The sequence below is a fragment of the Clarias gariepinus genome, chromosome 4 (assembly GCF_024256425.1).
Source record: "Clarias gariepinus isolate MV-2021 ecotype Netherlands chromosome 4, CGAR_prim_01v2, whole genome shotgun sequence".
NCBI classification, from domain to species: Eukaryota; Metazoa; Chordata; class Actinopteri; order Siluriformes; family Clariidae; genus Clarias; species Clarias gariepinus.
In genome coordinates, this window is record NC_071103.1 from 6,974,861 (window position 1) to 6,992,352 (window position 17,492).

At 37.7% G+C, this 17,492-nt stretch overlaps 1 protein-coding gene across 1 annotated transcript in view; it reads right to left on the minus strand.

Moving 5' to 3' along the window:
- Positions 1 to 2,602: 2,602 nt before the first annotated feature.
- The window catches only part of taf2 (TAF2 RNA polymerase II, TATA box binding protein (TBP)-associated factor), a 58,909-nt gene continuing 44,019 nt past the window's right edge, over positions 2,603 to 17,492 (minus strand). Inside the window, exons 21-26 of the mRNA XM_053494188.1 lie at positions 15,965 to 16,034; positions 15,759 to 15,868; positions 12,393 to 12,595; positions 5,858 to 6,016; positions 4,905 to 5,007; positions 2,603 to 3,864 (exon numbers count right to left, since the gene is read on the minus strand). Of these exons, the coding sequence (XP_053350163.1) occupies positions 3,593 to 3,864; positions 4,905 to 5,007; positions 5,858 to 6,016; positions 12,393 to 12,595; positions 15,759 to 15,868; positions 15,965 to 16,034 (917 nt within the window). The 3' untranslated portion in view covers positions 2,603 to 3,592. The remainder of the gene's footprint in view (positions 3,865 to 4,904; positions 5,008 to 5,857; positions 6,017 to 12,392; positions 12,596 to 15,758; positions 15,869 to 15,964; positions 16,035 to 17,492) is intronic.

Genomic DNA, 17,492 nt, shown 5'->3' on the forward strand with positions numbered 1-17,492 from the left:
ACACTGAAGCACACTTTAAAACAGACCACTTGAGAATTAGAACGTAAATGACGTCAAATAAAATTTTTAGGAACCAAGCTCTGTGATCACACTGTAACTTTAGATGGCCTTTTTGTTCCATTAAGTGCAACAGTAAAAGACCTCAGTGTGATTATAGATTCCAGCCTTTCATTTGAAGCTCAAGTAGATATTACCAGCAAAGCATTCTTTCACCTCAGAAATATTGCTAAGATAAGGAATATATTGTCACCAAATGATGCAGAAAAACTAGTTCATGCTTTTATCACCTCTAGGTTGGACTATTGTAATGCCTTACTGTCTGGTTGTTCAACTAGGTGCATAAACAAGCCTTAGCTAGTCCAGAATGCAGCAGCAAGAGTCCTCACTAGAACCATAATATACGAGCACATTACCCCAATCTTTTCCTTACTGCATACAGTAGTATTAAAAATACAACTTTTGACATATAAAGCATTAAATGGTTTCGCACTGCAGTATCTTCCACAGGTATAGACTCCTGATTAATGTTCAGGACTCTGACACAGTCTCAATGTTTAAGTCTAGGTTAAAAACCTATTTAATGAGCCGCGCATTTTTGTAAATAGATTTGCCTTAGCTAAAAAGGCAGATCTGGGGGACTCAGATGTAGAGTATGGTGAACTGGTATGTTTAGATGCTGTCTTCCCCACTCTCATTGATCACTCAGGTTTGTTGACAGTGAAGCGATTGGTCGGTTTACATCACTGAGACCCCTCATGTCTGTTTCCTTCTGGCTCTCCCTTTTAGTTAAACACATCTCCTGTTTTACTGAACTGAATGCAGAACAACCCATGCTTTCCGTTATCACACAAATGAGGATGGGTTCCCTGTTGAGTCTGGCTCCTTGCAAGGTTTCTTCTTCCTACTGCCATCTCAGGGAGTTTTTTCCTTGCCAGTGTCGCCATCGCTCTTTGCTTGCTCATCAGGGACAATCTTATCATTTTAATGAATACACATTCACATTTTAAACAAAATTCTTATGATTGTGTAAAGCTGCTTTGCGACAATGACAATTGTTAAAAAAGTAAAATTTTATTAAAATTGAATTGAAGCAGCCGACTTTGTGAAAATTCTTATTAGCATAATTCTCAAATCTTTTGGCCACAGCATTTATACATACATACAGTACTGTCCAAAAGTCTTAGGCATCATATTATATGCTGTATCAATTTTGTTATATATGTTTATCATGTCTGCATAATTATGTTCAAAATTATTCCGTATTTCCATATATAACTTAAAAATAAATAAATAGCATTACAAAAGAATATATGCATGGCTGTAAAGAAAAAAATATAGTACAAGACAGACCAGTTTCCAAATGGAAACATAAAACCTAATGTACGCTTCTAGGATTTGCATAAAAAATAGAAAGCAGAGAGTGTGACAAAGTTACCAGAAGAACTCATGTTCTCCAGCATGCTCAGTAAAAACTAACAGCTGTTTTCTTATAAAACTGCACAAATCTGTGTCTAAAACTCCTGATTTTAAACAATGAGTTTTCACTCCAAATGTTGACTGATTACTTTTATATTACTCTTTATATGAGTTCTGGTAACTTTGTCACACTCACTCCTTTCTATTTTTATGAAAATCCCAGTCTTGTACTATATACTCAGCGCAAAAAAAATAAATAAAAAAGGCCTCTGACTTTCAACTGTTTTTACTTTCAGTAAACTTAATGTGTAAATATTTGTATGAACACTAAAAGAGTCAACACCATAAGACAAACTAAAAATGTTTCCCAATGTGTCCCTGAATGAAGGGAGGCTCAAAATCAAAAGTACCAGTCAGTATCTGGTGTGGCCACCAGCTGCTTGAAGTACTGCAGTGCATCTCCTCCTCATGGACTGCCTATTGCGGACAGTCTGAGCACTGATGGAGGGATTGTGTGTTCCTGGTGTGACTCGGGCAGTTGTTGTGGCCATCCTGTACCTGTCACGCAGGTGTGATATTCGGATGTACCGATCCTGTGCAGGTGTTGTTTTTAAAACTGTGACCTTAAATGCCTACTTTCTGTAAGCTGTTAAGATCTTAACGACCATTCCACAGGTGCATGTTAATTAATTGGTTATGGTTAATTGAACATGCATGGAAAACATTGTTTAAACCCTTTACAATGAAGATCTGTAAAGTTATTTGGATTTTTACAACATTATTGTTGAAATACACAGTTCTGAAAAAGGGACGTTTCTTTTTTTTGCTGAGTATATATGGAAATACTGAATCATTTTGTACATAATTATTTCTATACATTTCCATACCTAGCACCTCACCAGAACTAGCACTACTCTGCTAACTATTGCTACAACTGCTATGTTGGTCTTTTGCTTAGGTAGGCAGGAAGTCCAACCATGGCTTGCTATACTGAAAAATTTCTACCTTCTACTCTATGGTATCCAAGCTCTAGTAAATGCTGGGCTAAGTGCATTGGTGTAGCAGAAAATTATATAGAGAAATAATGGTAGTTTTTAACTCTCATAACTGTGTTTTGTTATTCTGTCCCATCTAGTCACGGTTTAACTTGAACACCTCTTGTTTAATAATTATTTAAAACGTAAAAAAAAAAAAATCCATATTACTTTTTATAAAAGATACAAGATCATTTATTTCATCTACAAATTTCCAGAAATAAAAAAACAACCCTATAAAACCTCAGATTCAGACACTACTGCAGCAGCCTTCCACCCAACCGGAGCCTAAAGTTTTGTCCATAATGGGACCTTATTTGTGGGGCAACTGATGGACAAAGCTGGCATCTCAAAGCAGAAAAAATTATGACATTATGGATTATGTAATACAACCAGATACATGTAGACGAGGCAGAATCTGAAAAAATAAACAATACATAATCCCAGTGTTGCCAGGTTTGTACATTTTCATTGTAAAAACATTGACAAACAGGTCATTATATAAACGTTTAACACAAAAATAGTATTGTATTGCAGAGGTCCGATACAGAAACCAGTTTCAGTCTGACTAGTTTGGAATGCTCTTTGCTACACACTTATGGTAGTATGCAATCACTCTATAAAAATGTCAATAAAATACAATACAACTCAACATTGTTTAACTGTTTGTGGGATTATTTTGTTAGCACATGATTTGGCTGGTTACTCTAAACTCAGCACCACAATTAAGCTGAACTGGGCAGCATAAAATAGCTTCACTGAAAGCTAATGGAACTTTATTATAGAGAATTTTACCTATCTACTGATCTAATTATTAAATAGTAACTTTACTTAAAACGTTACTATTGTTAACGCTTAGAGAAAATATTGCTGGAAATACTGCTTACTTTAAATGCAAAGTGGATTGGCTAACGTTTGCTCAATTTAACCATGTGCTAAAACTAGGGCAACTGACAGTATCACATAACCAGTTGCAACATTTACTTGCTTTGTCATGACTTTTTCCTGTAGTAAAAATAAGCTCCAACAAAGAGTTCCACAACATTTTGAGATCAGGAGATGGGTGGATTATAGACAAATGGAAATTTCATTAATCACTGATTAGTCATGAAGGTGTTTCTCCTACTAAGCTTTAAGATGGATCAATCAGACAGCGAGGGTGAGCGCCCACTCGCTGGGCTGTTAAAGCTGTGGAGATCACGGTCCTTTTCTTTGTCCTTGCTCTCATGCTTGTGTTTGTGCTTGTGCTTGTGTTTGTGCTTCTTCTTCTTTTTCTTGTGCTCATGATGATGGTGGTGGTGATGGTGGTGGTGCTTGGATGAGGAGGAGGAGGAAGCTCCCTCCTTACCAAAGGTTGGGACAGGTGTGACTGGCATGGGCATAACAGTCTGCTCCACAACAGGAGGCTCTCGACCTGTAAAGGATAACAATATACAAGTTTTTTTTTTTTGCATTAGTTAACAAGGGAAGCCCATTAAGCGATGCACCCATCATGTATAGTGGCCAATGTACAAGCCATGCATCTCTTTAATCTGGCGTACATGTGTATCCTGAATGGCAACTACACTAATTCTTTCCATCTGTTCTGTATTTTTCTACGCATCCCGCGGCATCTGGAGATTGTGCTAGCTTCAGTAGAAAAAGGCCAACCCCGCAAGGTTCCTGAGGCATCCAGAGAATTCTTCTTTATGATGGTTGAAGCTACACATGCTGCTCCTGTGCATCCAGTGATCCAGACCCCATCTGCCCTCTGCACCTGCTGACTCTCTCTGCTGAACTGGACTTCATGTTAATTTAAAGAACTTCTGTTATATTAAACTTTCACCTGCATAACACACATGATGTTATATAATTTCTATCGGTTATCACCCAAATGAGGATGGGTTCCCTGATTGAGTCTGGTTTCTCTCAAGGTTTCTTTCTATTGCCATCTCAGGGAGTTTTTCCTTCCACTGTCGCCGTCACCCTTGGATGGCTCATCAGAGACATTTCATTCATCATTCATTTATCTCATTATTATCTAGACACATTTTTTTTTGTTAAAAACGTTAAAAGCTCTATATAAATAAAATTGAATTGAAAACGTTTGTGACTGAGCATTTCGTAGGTCCTTCCGTCTGCTGTAAGGCTGTAGAATCTGATCCCAGGTTTTATTTATTGTCTAGAGTCTATTTTATGTTTATAGTGTAAAAAACCTTATTTATTTTTTTAATACGCTACTTCTTTTCTTTAACTATGTAAATTTCCTGAATTGGTGGGACAATAAAGATTCATCTCATCTTATCTTATATATTTAAACATATTTAAGCATTAGTTCTAGCAGTCATTCACTTACAATAAATAAGAAAGCTGATATTTTTCTATTGTCGCATTTTTGTTAAACAATCACTGCAGCCCTAATACCTAATAGAAGTTTCCCCGTGTGGTTTACGTATGCATGGATGTGTAGCTTGCCTGGTGTTGACGGCCTATCCAGCATGTTCAGGTGATGGTAGATAAATGCTCGACTATCATGAACAGTGTCCATGTCAATATCCTCATCCTCTTGCATGGAAAACTAAGAAAGAGAAGAAAGAACAAACCACATAGCAGTGTTATGAATTTTTTTTTATGTATTTAAATATCAATAAATATATATATAGTGATCAAAAATCTGCTAATTGATTCTGCTTCAATTAAGTATCAGAGGTCCTAAATCAATGCCTTGTAAAAGTAACTAGAGTTCTGACATCAATCTCACTGAACACGTTAAAGATGTAAAAAAAAAAAAAAAATGCAATTTAAGAGGGGGAGAAGGAGGTAAAAATGCTTCTGTGCACTAATTTCAAACTGCACTATTTCACAACACGTGATATAATACAAGTAGTGACAATCAGACTGAAGCTCTATGCTTGCATTATGACGCAAATTATGATTTGCCTTTTTATTTTTTTCCTCCACTTTCTTCAACAGTCTACTAATGGTGCTGTCCCATAATCACCAGATATTTGTTACTGGGGGCTCGTCCTGCAGCGCCTGCCCAGGCTCAGAAAATGCCTGCTTTTTCCATATTTGTACTGTGTGGCTTAAACAATTTGATTATAAATAAAAAAATGCATTATCTAAGAAGTATTACAACAGGAGGAATAACAGACATATTTTAGAATAAATATGAATTATGAAATTATTTTATATTATTAAATCGCACACTTAAAAAAGCTTCTGATAACAGGAGGAATCATGGTCTCTTATGCCATTTAGAACCCATTTTGATCAAGGGGTTTTGAGCATTTGATGGATTAATACTATAAATTCATCTTTTACACACTTTTTTAAGAGAGCCTGTCCTAGGATGTCTCCTTGACCAAGTGCAAGTGATGGGAGATCTAGCTATCATTTTTGCTAAAGAATGACTTGACTTAACTTACTCGACTCTTGGTAGACATTTTTACTGGGGGTTCGTCCTGCAGCACCTGTCCAGGTTCAGGGGGCGAAGCCAAAGGAGTCTCCGCTTTTCTCTTGAGGCCCTGCGGAGTGAGGGCTATGCTGCCCAACACCGGTTCCATGACAACATGCTCTTCCTTAACCTGAAAATAATAAATAGATGACAAATTCAGTTATTCCAAAATATACTGGATAATGTAAAGTCAAGGTTTACACCACTTTACATATTTACCCATATCTACCTGGAATTATATTTAAGAGCCACCCACTCCAATCCCTAGCACAAACTTTCAACATCTTATTCCTGTATTTGCTCATTTTAGCGCAGTGTGTGAGAAATCCAGTCAATTAAATCCTGGGGTGGGAACATTGACTAAATGTTATCTCTTGCTCTTTAGCCAGACAAAATTTATCTTATTACAGTATCTGGCTAGATTTATGAAATTTGACATGCTTTGGCAAGTTGAGCTAAACTGTTGGTTGGTTGGTTGGGGGGGCTTCGTACCCGCAAATCAACAGCAGTATGTTAGATCACTAGCAGATTTTAAATAAAATGAGTTCTTGTCGAAGACACTGCACTTGTGTCTCTTTATATTTAGAGAAGTTCTGTGGTCCTGAGCTTCTGCACTGTGATACAAGAGAGTACACTGAATTCACCAATACACACATAGTTTAATAATTCAATGACTAACAAAATAGTAAAGCATAATAAAATAATCTGCATCACAGGCACACATCACAATTACATGTGAAAATATAAATCTTTTAAATAAAGTGATAGAATGTGCTGGGTCACATGCAAAATTAAGAGCATTTGTTTAATTAAATAAACAAAACAAACCTAAACCACATGGTAGTCACGTTATATAGGGTGCTAATTGTGGAAATGTGCATCAGGACATTATCCCTCACCTCATGACATTACTACAAGTAGGCAGAACTTCTGATACAAGGCCGGTTGGATCCAAAAAATGAGGCAGTGATTTTCTACTTTTTACCTGACCAGTTTTGGTAAACCTGTGCTCTCTGCCCACACCAGTGGTTTCCTGCTGTTGAAACCCATCTGGTTCAATGTACTGTATTGTGCAGTCTGAAATGCTTTTCTGCTTACCATGTTTGCAGCATGTGGGTATTTGGTCTGCAGGTATACATGCTGGAGCTAATGATATACGCCTTCATCAGTCAGAGGTTAGTAAGAATAACTTTATAGAGGTGTTTAAATTAGCGGAGGCGATGTCCGATGGAGTAGTATGCTCTGGTCCCATCCCAATGAGACGTGGTGACATAACTTACAGCAGGTTATGGTCGCTGAACCGCTGGATGTCCAGGTGGTGCTCCGAAAACAACGTGGGCTTTATTGATAATTGGAAGACCTTTGAGGGCAAAGCTGGCCTGTTAGGGCGGGACAGTGTCCATCCCACTCGGGAAGGTGCTGCTCTCATTTCTTGTAGTATAGCTCATAGTCTTAGAAAAGGCCTAGTTAATCGGTGACAATCCAGAGCCCAGGCCAGGGAGCAGACAGACAGGCTAACCCAACCGTCTGCTAGCTGCATAGAGTCGTCACTCAGGGTTTACTCTATTGAGACTGTGGCTGTTCCCCGAGCTAAAATCAAATTTAGAAAGACTCAGTAAGTCTGTTTTAGTAATTTAATTAGCATAAAGACCACAAACTTGGATCAGACTGAATGCGCAGCCGGCACCTCTGATCTGAAGCTAGGACTGTTAAATATTAGATCTCTCGCATCTAAAGCAGTTATAGTTAATGAAATTATCACAGATCAGGAGTTTGATATACTCTGTTTAACAGAAACCTGGATTAAACAGGACGAGTATGTAGCTCTAAATGAAGCTAGTCCTCCTGGATACAGCTACATACACCAGCCTCGGTTAACTGGTAGAGGAGGAGGCGTCGCAGTTATTCACAATGATAATTTGACTATTGTACAAAAACACGGACACAAATTTAATTCATTTGAAATTCTTTATAGTAACATAAGTGTATTTAACTATATTAAGTCAGCTCAGTCGATCCCGCTAATTGTCATTTACAGACCTCCAGGGCCGTACTCGGAATTTCTTAGTGAATTTGCAGATTTCCTCTCAAACCTAGTCGTTTCTGTAGACAAAGTGTTAATTGCTGGAGATTTTAATATTCATTTTGAAAACCCAGAAGACCCTCTGAGAACTGCATTTATGTCTATACTGGACTCGGTAGGAGTAAATCAGTGTGTAGTAGGACCCACTCATAAAGCAGGTCACACTTTAGATTTAATAATATTATTTGGATTAAGTATAAGAAATTTATTCACAATACCACTATCTGAAGTTATCTCAGATCACTATCTTGTCTCAATTCAAGTGTGTCACAATAATAATGTACACACAGCGCCGCGCTACCGTATGAAATGTACATTCACATCAACTACCAAACAGAGTTTTATCAGTAATCTCCCAGGGTTCCCAACTTCGATTAGATCACCGTCTGACCCCACAGAACTCGATCAGGCGACTGAATATTTAGAGTCGACATTTCGCTATACCCTAGATAATGTAGCTCCAGTCAAAAGAAAAATTATTAGAGATAAAAAACTTGCTCCCTGGTATAACGATCACACGCGCACTTTAAAACAGACCGCTCGGAAATTAGAACGTAAATGGCGTCAAACTAAATTACTAGTATTTCAAATAGCATGGAAGGAGAGCATCCTGAACTATAGAAAAGCTCTTAGTGTAGCTAGATCAACATATCTCTCCACTCTTATAGAAAATAACAAAAATAATCCTAGATTCTTATTTAATGCTGTAGCCAAATTAACCAGAAATAAGACCACTGCAGAAATCTCCACAACAACATCATGCAATAGTGAGGACTTCATGAACTTTTTTAAAAATTAAAACTGTAAATATTAGGCATAAAATTGAGGTTTTGAAACCGAACAATGTAATTGATGCAGATGTTAATCTAGCCATGTCAGACCAGAACCTAGAATACTTTACTCCCCTTGAAGAGAATGAACTAATTTCACTCATCTCTTCTTCAAATTCATCAACCTGTATATTAGATCCTGTACCGACACATTTTCTTAAACAGATAGTACCAGCAATAATAGAACCCCTGTTGAGAATAATTAATTCTTCACTCAGCATTGGATATGTTCCAAAATCTTTTAAATTAGCAGTTATCAAACCAATAATTAAGAAACCTGACCTCGACCCCTGTCAGCTGTCCAGTTACAGACCAATATCAAACCTCCCCTTTATCTCTAAGATCCTGGAAAAGATAGTAGCAGAGCAGCTATGCTCATATATACATAGAAATGGCATACATGAACTGTATCAGTCAGGATTTAGGCCTCATCACAGTACAGAGACAGCGCTCGTTAAAGTAGTAAATGACATTCTATTGGCCTCTGATCAGGGTTGTGTAACTATGCTTGTATTACTTGACCTCAGTGCAGCTTTTGACACTGTTGATCACGCTATTCTTCTTCACAGATTAGAAAATGTAGTGGGAATTAAGGGTACAGCCCTCTCCTGGCTCAGATCCTATCTGACCCATCGTTATCAGTATGTAGACTTAAATGGTGATTATTCTGCATGTTCTCTAGTGGAGTTTGGCGTTCCGCAGGGTTCAGTTTTAGGTCCACTGCTTTTTTCCCTTTACATGCTTCCTCTGGGCAACATAATCCATAAGCATGGTATTAGTTTTCATTGTTATGCTGACGATACACAGTTATATGTCTCAGCAAAACCTGATGAGAAAAAACAGCTTACTAAAATTGAGCAATGTGTGCAGGACATAAGAAATTGGATGCTAATTAACTTCCTTCTGCTAAATCCGGATAAGACAGAAGTTCTAGTCATAGGACCGCATACAGCTAGGAGTAAAATTTTAGATCACACCGTAACTTTAGATGGCCTTTCTGTTCCATCAAATGCAACAGTGAAAGACCTTGGTGTGATTATTGATTCCAGCCTTTCATTTGAAGCACATGTAGATAATATTACCAGGATAGCATTCTTTCACCTCAGAAATATTGCCAGAATAAGAAATTTATTGTCGCTAAATGACGCAGAAAAACTAGTTCATGCTTTTATCACCTCTAGGTTGGACTATTGTAATGCCTTACTGTCTGGTTGTTCAGCTAGATGCATAAATAAGCTTCAGCTAGTCCAGAATGCAGCAGCGAGAGTCCTCACCAGAACCAGAAGATATAAGCACATCACCCCTATCTTATCTTCACTCCATTGGCTCCCTGTGAAATTTCGCATTGATTTTAAAATACTACTCTTGACATATAAAGCATTAAATGGTCTCGCGCCGCAGTACCTGAGCGAACTGCTAGTGTCTTACGATCCGCCACGCCTACTTCGATCAAAGGATGCAGGCTGCTTGTCAGTACCGCGTATTATGAAAAATACAGCTGGGGGCAGAGCTTTTTCTTACAAAGCCCCAAAGTTATGGAATAGTCTTCCAAATAGTGTTCGGGACTCAGACACAGTCTCAGTGTTTCAGTCCAGGCTAAAAACCTATTTATTTAGCCGAGCATTTTTATAAATAGATTTGCCATAGGTAAAGGAGCAGATCTGGGGGACTCATGGACGTAGAGTATTATGGTGAACTGGTATGTTTGGATGCTGTCTTCCTCACTCTCATTGATCACTCAGGTTTGCTGACGGTGAGGTGATTGTTTGCTTTACATGTCAGGAAGCCCTCATGTTTGTGTTTCCTTCTGGCTCTCCCTTTTAGTTATGCTGTCATAGTTAGTCCTGCCGGAGTTTCTGCTTGCACTCTACAGTTAATATACATTCACATTATACATTGTGTGACTGTGACCATACCTAACTGCTATCTCTCCTCTTCTTCTCTTTCCCCCCCTCTTTCTTTTTCCTCTCTCCTCCTGTCCCCCCCTTTCACTCTTTCTCTCTCTCTCTGTCGAGCTACACATGTCGTTCCTGAGCTGCCAGTGATCCAGACTCCCTCTGCCCTCCGGACCTGTCTGACCCATCCTGGTGCCCCGCTTCTGGCTGAAGATCTCGTCACATGGATGCCCCGTGTGTCTTTCTGGGATGCGTCTGGTGTCTGGGAATGATTCTCTCTACCTAGAAAATGGTTCTGGCCTTGACTGGTGTTGGCAACTGTTTCTTTGGGGACTTGACAGTTCGATAGTTCATGACTGGAACTTCTTACAAGTCTACCTGGGTCTTCAATAACTACCTGGACTCCATATTAACATCAATTAACATCAGCTATTATAGCTGAACTGCCTCCCACCCTACACACTGTATAAATGCAGATCATTTACTGCTTTCTGTTTCACCCAAATGGGGATGGGTTCCCTGTTGAGTCTGGTTCCTCTCAAGGTTTCTTCCTATTACCATCTCAGGGAGTTTTTCCTTGCCACTGTCGCCCTCGGCTTGCTCACCAGGGACAAACTGACCATTTTGATTCATACAAATTCACATTTCATACAAACCTAAATAATTCTTTTGACTATGTAAAGCTGCTTTGCGGCAATGAAAATTGCTAAAAGCGCTATACAAATAAAATTGAATTGAATTGAATGTATTCTTGTTAAAGTGGTTTACAGAGTGTATTACTTTTGAAATCATTGAAAAAAATGCTGTTATTTACACTTACTATTGACCTCTATCAAAATCACACCTATCCACCATGGCCCTGTCCACTTCTGTATGGTGAAAGAGCCCTTTAATTACCAGATGCCAGTGCCACTACACCGCATTTCAAACCAGTCATGTAGCCAACTTTCAAGCAAGAAAACTTCATAGGTCATCATAAACAACACTTTGTCTCCTAAATAATTGCCTCAAAATTGTTCCATGTTGTGTTTTATGGCCCAGGGTATATTCCAAATCTGTGTGAATCTAAAGTAAGCGCCCCTCTCCCCCTTCTCGTCTTACACAGTTACCCTTCTTCCACTCTTTTCGCGCGCACACACACACAACGGAAGCACTGTTTTATCGGAAAAATAAACAAGAAATCTTTCTAATGACACTTGACTGAGCGACACACTAACGGAATTACTGCTGTAAAATAAAAATAAAACAAATTAACCTGCACTTCACCTTTGAAAAGAATCACGACAGAGCAGTGTTTCTGTGTAGAGCAGAGAGTTAGATTGTGTGTGTGTGTCTGTGAAGGCGAAAGTAGGAGGGGTCTGTTTGTGTTTGTGGCACGGTGCCCAATGATGCGCGCGCACACGGACACAGAGTAGGCTGAGCCTCGAGCAGAGAGAACAAAACATTTTCATGCTAAAAGCTAGCATGAAATCCCATTTTGATGCTCCTACACCAGGAAAATCTGGCAACCTTGGAGGCAAGAACTACTGAAAAGACTTTTTCACAACCTGAACAGGAAAAAGGCCTCAGTAAGATAAATCAACAGTAATAACAATCTCTGAATATATGTAAACTTTTAGGCATAAGTAATAAGTGATGCAATTCTATTTAAGTCACCAACTTTTAACACAGCCTAATCTGTGTCTCCTGTATGCTTACACTGCCAGTGAAGACAATCTCAGGTGCGAGCTCTGGACCCTCCTGATCTGATTTGATGGTGGGATTCAGGACGGCCTTCTTCTCCTTCAGATTAAGGACGAGGCCAAGTTCTGGCAGAGGTAGACATGAGGGCCTGGTCAGACCAAATAAAGTATGATACAGGTTCACAGCATCACAGCGCAAACGCCAGTCATGGGAGGTACCTGGGGAAAAAAGTGAGATTTAAAAAATTTTGAAGCAGCCCGTTTACTATTAAGAAGCCTACTATTAATAAATAGCTTGATTTGCCATTTTGTGTTTGGGTTTAAAATATCTGACTGAAGTACAAATCAGACATAAAAAGGAGCATGGCCTCTAATTCCCAAACAATCAGACACTTAGAGAAATTAATATGTGACTATTGTGACTATTTCTTATGTCACTTCAAATGAAACTTCTAGTGTAAAAATGGAAAATATCCGTCAAACATGAAATGTGTGTCTTAATATGTTACTACATTCCAAAGTATAATTTCCAGTTATTTGCCAATATTCAGTATATGACTGATGTGTTTGCAAAATACAAATCCATAGAATCTTATGATGGTGATAACATCTTTCCCTCTGCGTTTTTTGTTCCTCTTTTCCTAATTTCTATATTCTAGAACAATACTGAAGATTTCTAAGAAACTAAAACTAAGAAGTATCAAATATGGAATTAAGTAATTGAGTAATAAAAGTCTGTTTTTTTTAAAGAAACGAACACTTCTTGCGAGAACAGTGGTGGAGGTCTTGCGCACAACCTGTCTCCAATTTTTTTTGCTGCTCTTTCATCCATTCCCAGGAAGATCAAGACCTCTTCACAGGTCCACCAGGTGGTCACACTTATGGAATTCTCCACTATCTGGTCGTTACACCTTAACTATTCTGCCTAATCTCTCTGTATTGCTGTTTTTTCTTAACCCTCTCCTCCTACTATCTAATGACTCTTCCTCCTATTCCTGAAGTTACAAATTTGTGAAACCTTTTTGTGAAAATGAATAGTGAAACGTTTCTACCTAACAAGAAACAAGTCCAGATGACATGAAAACTCCCAGATAACCTCACCTGGATGACTGACAATATTCACAGACAGTATTGTCAAGCGAATTTTCCATGATGAAATTGGCTCCATCCCATGAAAGAAGAACCAAAATTTACCTCTGCTGCAAAGAAGTTCATTTACAGATGCCAGCCTCAAAAAAAATCAATTAACAATCAGCACCTCAGATTAGAGCCGTTATGAAGGCTTTACATTTAGGCATTTGGCAGACACTCTTATCCAGACTTACATTTTTATGTCATTATACATCTGAGCAGTTGAGGGTTAAGGGCCTTGCTCAAGGGCCCAACAGTGGCAATCTTCCAAACCGTAGTCCAATGCCTTAACCACTGAGCTAACCCTGGCTTTACAGATCATATGTAGCAGACACATCTCAATATCAACTAAAGAAGATTATTGCATATTTTAGACGCATTGTTTTACAATGTAGAAAGAAATAAAAATTAAGAAAAGATAATTGAATTAGAAGGTGTGTCCAGACTTTTAAATGGTAATGTATAACAAATTCTTTTTAGCTTCGACCATTTAATACTCTCTCCACATATACAATCCATAAATTGTTATTTATTGACAAACACATGGTCATAATCAGTAAATCTGTAAAGTCTTGCAGTGTGCACTCAACATTTAGAGTTGTTCGCATTACTGTGCTAGTTCATTTGAGATGCCTGGAGCTCGTAACAAAACATGAAGCTGTAAAGGCTGGAACACCCAACACTATATACTGTATGACTATATACATTCAAAAGCCACAGGCAAAAAAAAAAAAAAAAAGGTGCTGAAAATGTTGTTTTCCTTGGCACACAAGCTTGAAAGTGCAGGAGGAAAGCCTTGACTAAACTAAACCTAACTACAATAGGAGCAGTTTAAATCACTCCTACAGTAGGAGTTGCGAAAGGACTGAATTCCTTGTAAGTGAAGCCAGTCAACCCGAGTGGGTTATGAAGGGCCTCGTGTTTTTCATTAAATCACATTTTATGAGATTTTCCATGTCCCAGGCATTACAAGGCACATGCATATACCCTGACTGCTGAATAAATCAACAGCATGCACAGGGAAAGATGATTTCGAGAAATCTTAAGAAGAAAATGTGTTTAGACTTGAAACAGAAGTCAAAATGTGTTTTCAAATACATCAAGCACTCTCTATCAAGTCTCTGTTTTTTTTATATAAAATAATGGCTTTTGATGGGTATGTAATAATTAAATCTTAAAACTGTTAAAAGTGTTCTGCATTAACATTAATACAGCAGCTTCCAGCTTCAAATCTAAAAAATTCTTGTTTTGATTTTTTTTTTAAACAAATGTCTTACATGCATGCATAAAGACAGTGCTTGACAAAGCTGGGCCACAACATTACCTTTTATGATAAATTACACGACAAAGTTTATCTAACTTACATAACCCTTATCCATAGAGACATTTTTCCAGTAACATGAAATAAGGCATACCAAATTCAAATTTAAAGGTCAAGTGAAGCTTAAAAGAATGAAAAGAAGGTCTGGTCAAAATTCTTTTTATATATATATATATATATATATATATATATATATATATTTTATATATATATATATATACAGTATATATATACTTATTGACCTCACTGTGTGTGTATGCACTTTACTAAGACTGTTTTGTGCAGATCCATCACATAAAATTCAGAAAAAAATAAATAATTTTCAAGTTATAATGTAACAAAACATGAAAAAATGCCAAGGGGGATGAATACGTTTGATAGCGCAACATTGTGATGCGTGTGCTTCCATTGTGAACCTAAAAAAAAAATCTACTGTCTTAAGGAAGTCTACATGGTTATAATCTTATATTTGAACTCCATTCAGTTAAATTCAATCCTTTTGCAAATATTCACATACTGTAAGGACATTTGATTTTTTTTAAAATACCTGCCAACTGCAGACATCACTTCCACTGTGCGTTACCCTAGTAACATAAGCACTTTTTCCTTACAATTCACTTTTTCTCTATACTATTCATGGTTCCCTTTATTCCAAGCAGCTTTGCTTCCTGTGGTTTGGAATTATACCAAACATGACTGAGTACCCTGTGCTGTCAACTTCAGGATGAAACACTAGCCAATTGGAACACAAGTAAGATAAAAATTTTATTAAAAAAAAAAAAAAAAAAAGAAAAGAAGAAGGCATGGCCTCTTTGTTTCAGTCTCTATGAAGTGTGTGTGTGTGTGGGGGGGGGGGGGGGGGGGGGGTGGGGGTTGGAGGGGTGTGGCCCACAAGTAAGCATGATTATGACAATTCCTAGCTGGTCTTACCAGAGTTCATCAGTTTCCATAGCTGGTCCACGAGAGCCTCGTTGCACAACGGAGACTCTGCTGTCTTTGTGAAAGGGGGATTCTTGGACAACATGCTTAAAATTTTGTGTCTAAAAATATAAAGAAGAAAAAAAAAAAAGAACACTTCATGAATTGTATAGACTATGAGGACATATTCACTGCATTCAACAAATAACATTACTGACCTGACATAGTGCACAGGATCACTCTGTACCATATCCAGCAGCCACTGAAACTCCTCAGCGCTTCTGTCAACTGGCAATAAACAGAACACAACACATACCACGTTACACAAGGGCCCCTTACAATCGCCTTGCAGAGTTTGATTAATAAATCTGTGTTGCTGCCAACCTAGAATAAAAATATTTTAACACTTTATTCTAATGTTTACCACACCCATGTTGACTTTTACTTGCTGCTCCTCTCCTCTATATATGAGTTTTTTTATACAACACTGTGGAATTGATCCATAGGCACAAAGTTCTGATCTAGTTTCCTCTTATGATTAAGCCATCAACTATCCAGAAACAAAAATATGAAATGCTATGACATTACATGTGATTAGACACTGTACACTGGCATTCTATTATTCACATCATTGACATCACGCCAGAGCTTTGCATTTCCACAAATTATGCTTTGCAATTGGCTAAGTCATACCAAGGCCTATTACTGCTGGGTCACAACAAGACTTAATGGCGACACAGCTACTTCAGCATACTGTCGATTCTGAAATCTAACACTAGTTTGTAAATGAGTTACTGTAAACTGTGTACATAGTTTAAATAAATACATAAACTAAATGCAGAGTCATAATCAACAATAATAACATGATCATAATAGCAAAAGAAAAGAAATCTAGTGTTAAGAGGTTAATGTTAATGTACTCAATTTCACCTGTTTTTCAAAAATAAAAAATAAATTAATCCTTCATAATATGTAAGCGCTAGGGATGGGAGTTACCAGTCATCCCGTAATATGACATCATGATACCTTGGTGCTGATTCAATTAATATTGCTATATTAATAATATTAATATAGGGTAATTAATATTACCCTAAAATGAAATTAGGTGAAAAACTTCCGTTTTACCTCCTCAAATGCGTCCAAAGTCTTGAAACTCAATTTGACGCACCAGTTGAGTGGCCTCAAGCACTCGCTTTTGTTGCACCACTCAGAAGTTTCTACGCTCAGTACAGATCCGTTTATATATGAGGCTCATCGGTTGATCATCGGTCATGGGCAAAAAAAATTTAAACAAGACAATTCTGGTCACTAGCCGATTCACCTCCTTTATAAACGTAAGTATTATTTTTTTTAATCGTGTATGGTATGGTGACTTATAAATGCCTTGTAAAAGCAAATAAATTAACGTTAGCCACCATAGCATTTAGCTACGCAAAAGCTGAGCTTGCTAGCTTGTGAGCGGTGACCAAGTTAGGTAGTCAGGTTCCAAAAACAACATTCCGTTCATTCTGCCCATTTGTCCCATTTTATTTTATTTTTTTTTGATTAACCAGAATTTAAGTGGAGTCAGGTCCTCCCAAAATGACCAGAGCACCCACATTCGAGCGTCCAAAACTGATGCAGCTCAAAGATCACAAAAGGAATCACAAAGAACCAACACTTAAAATAAAAAAAATAAATAAAAAAGTTATTAGAGGGCAGTAGTAAAGTGTTCGTCCTATAATTCAGATATTGTGAGTTCAGTTC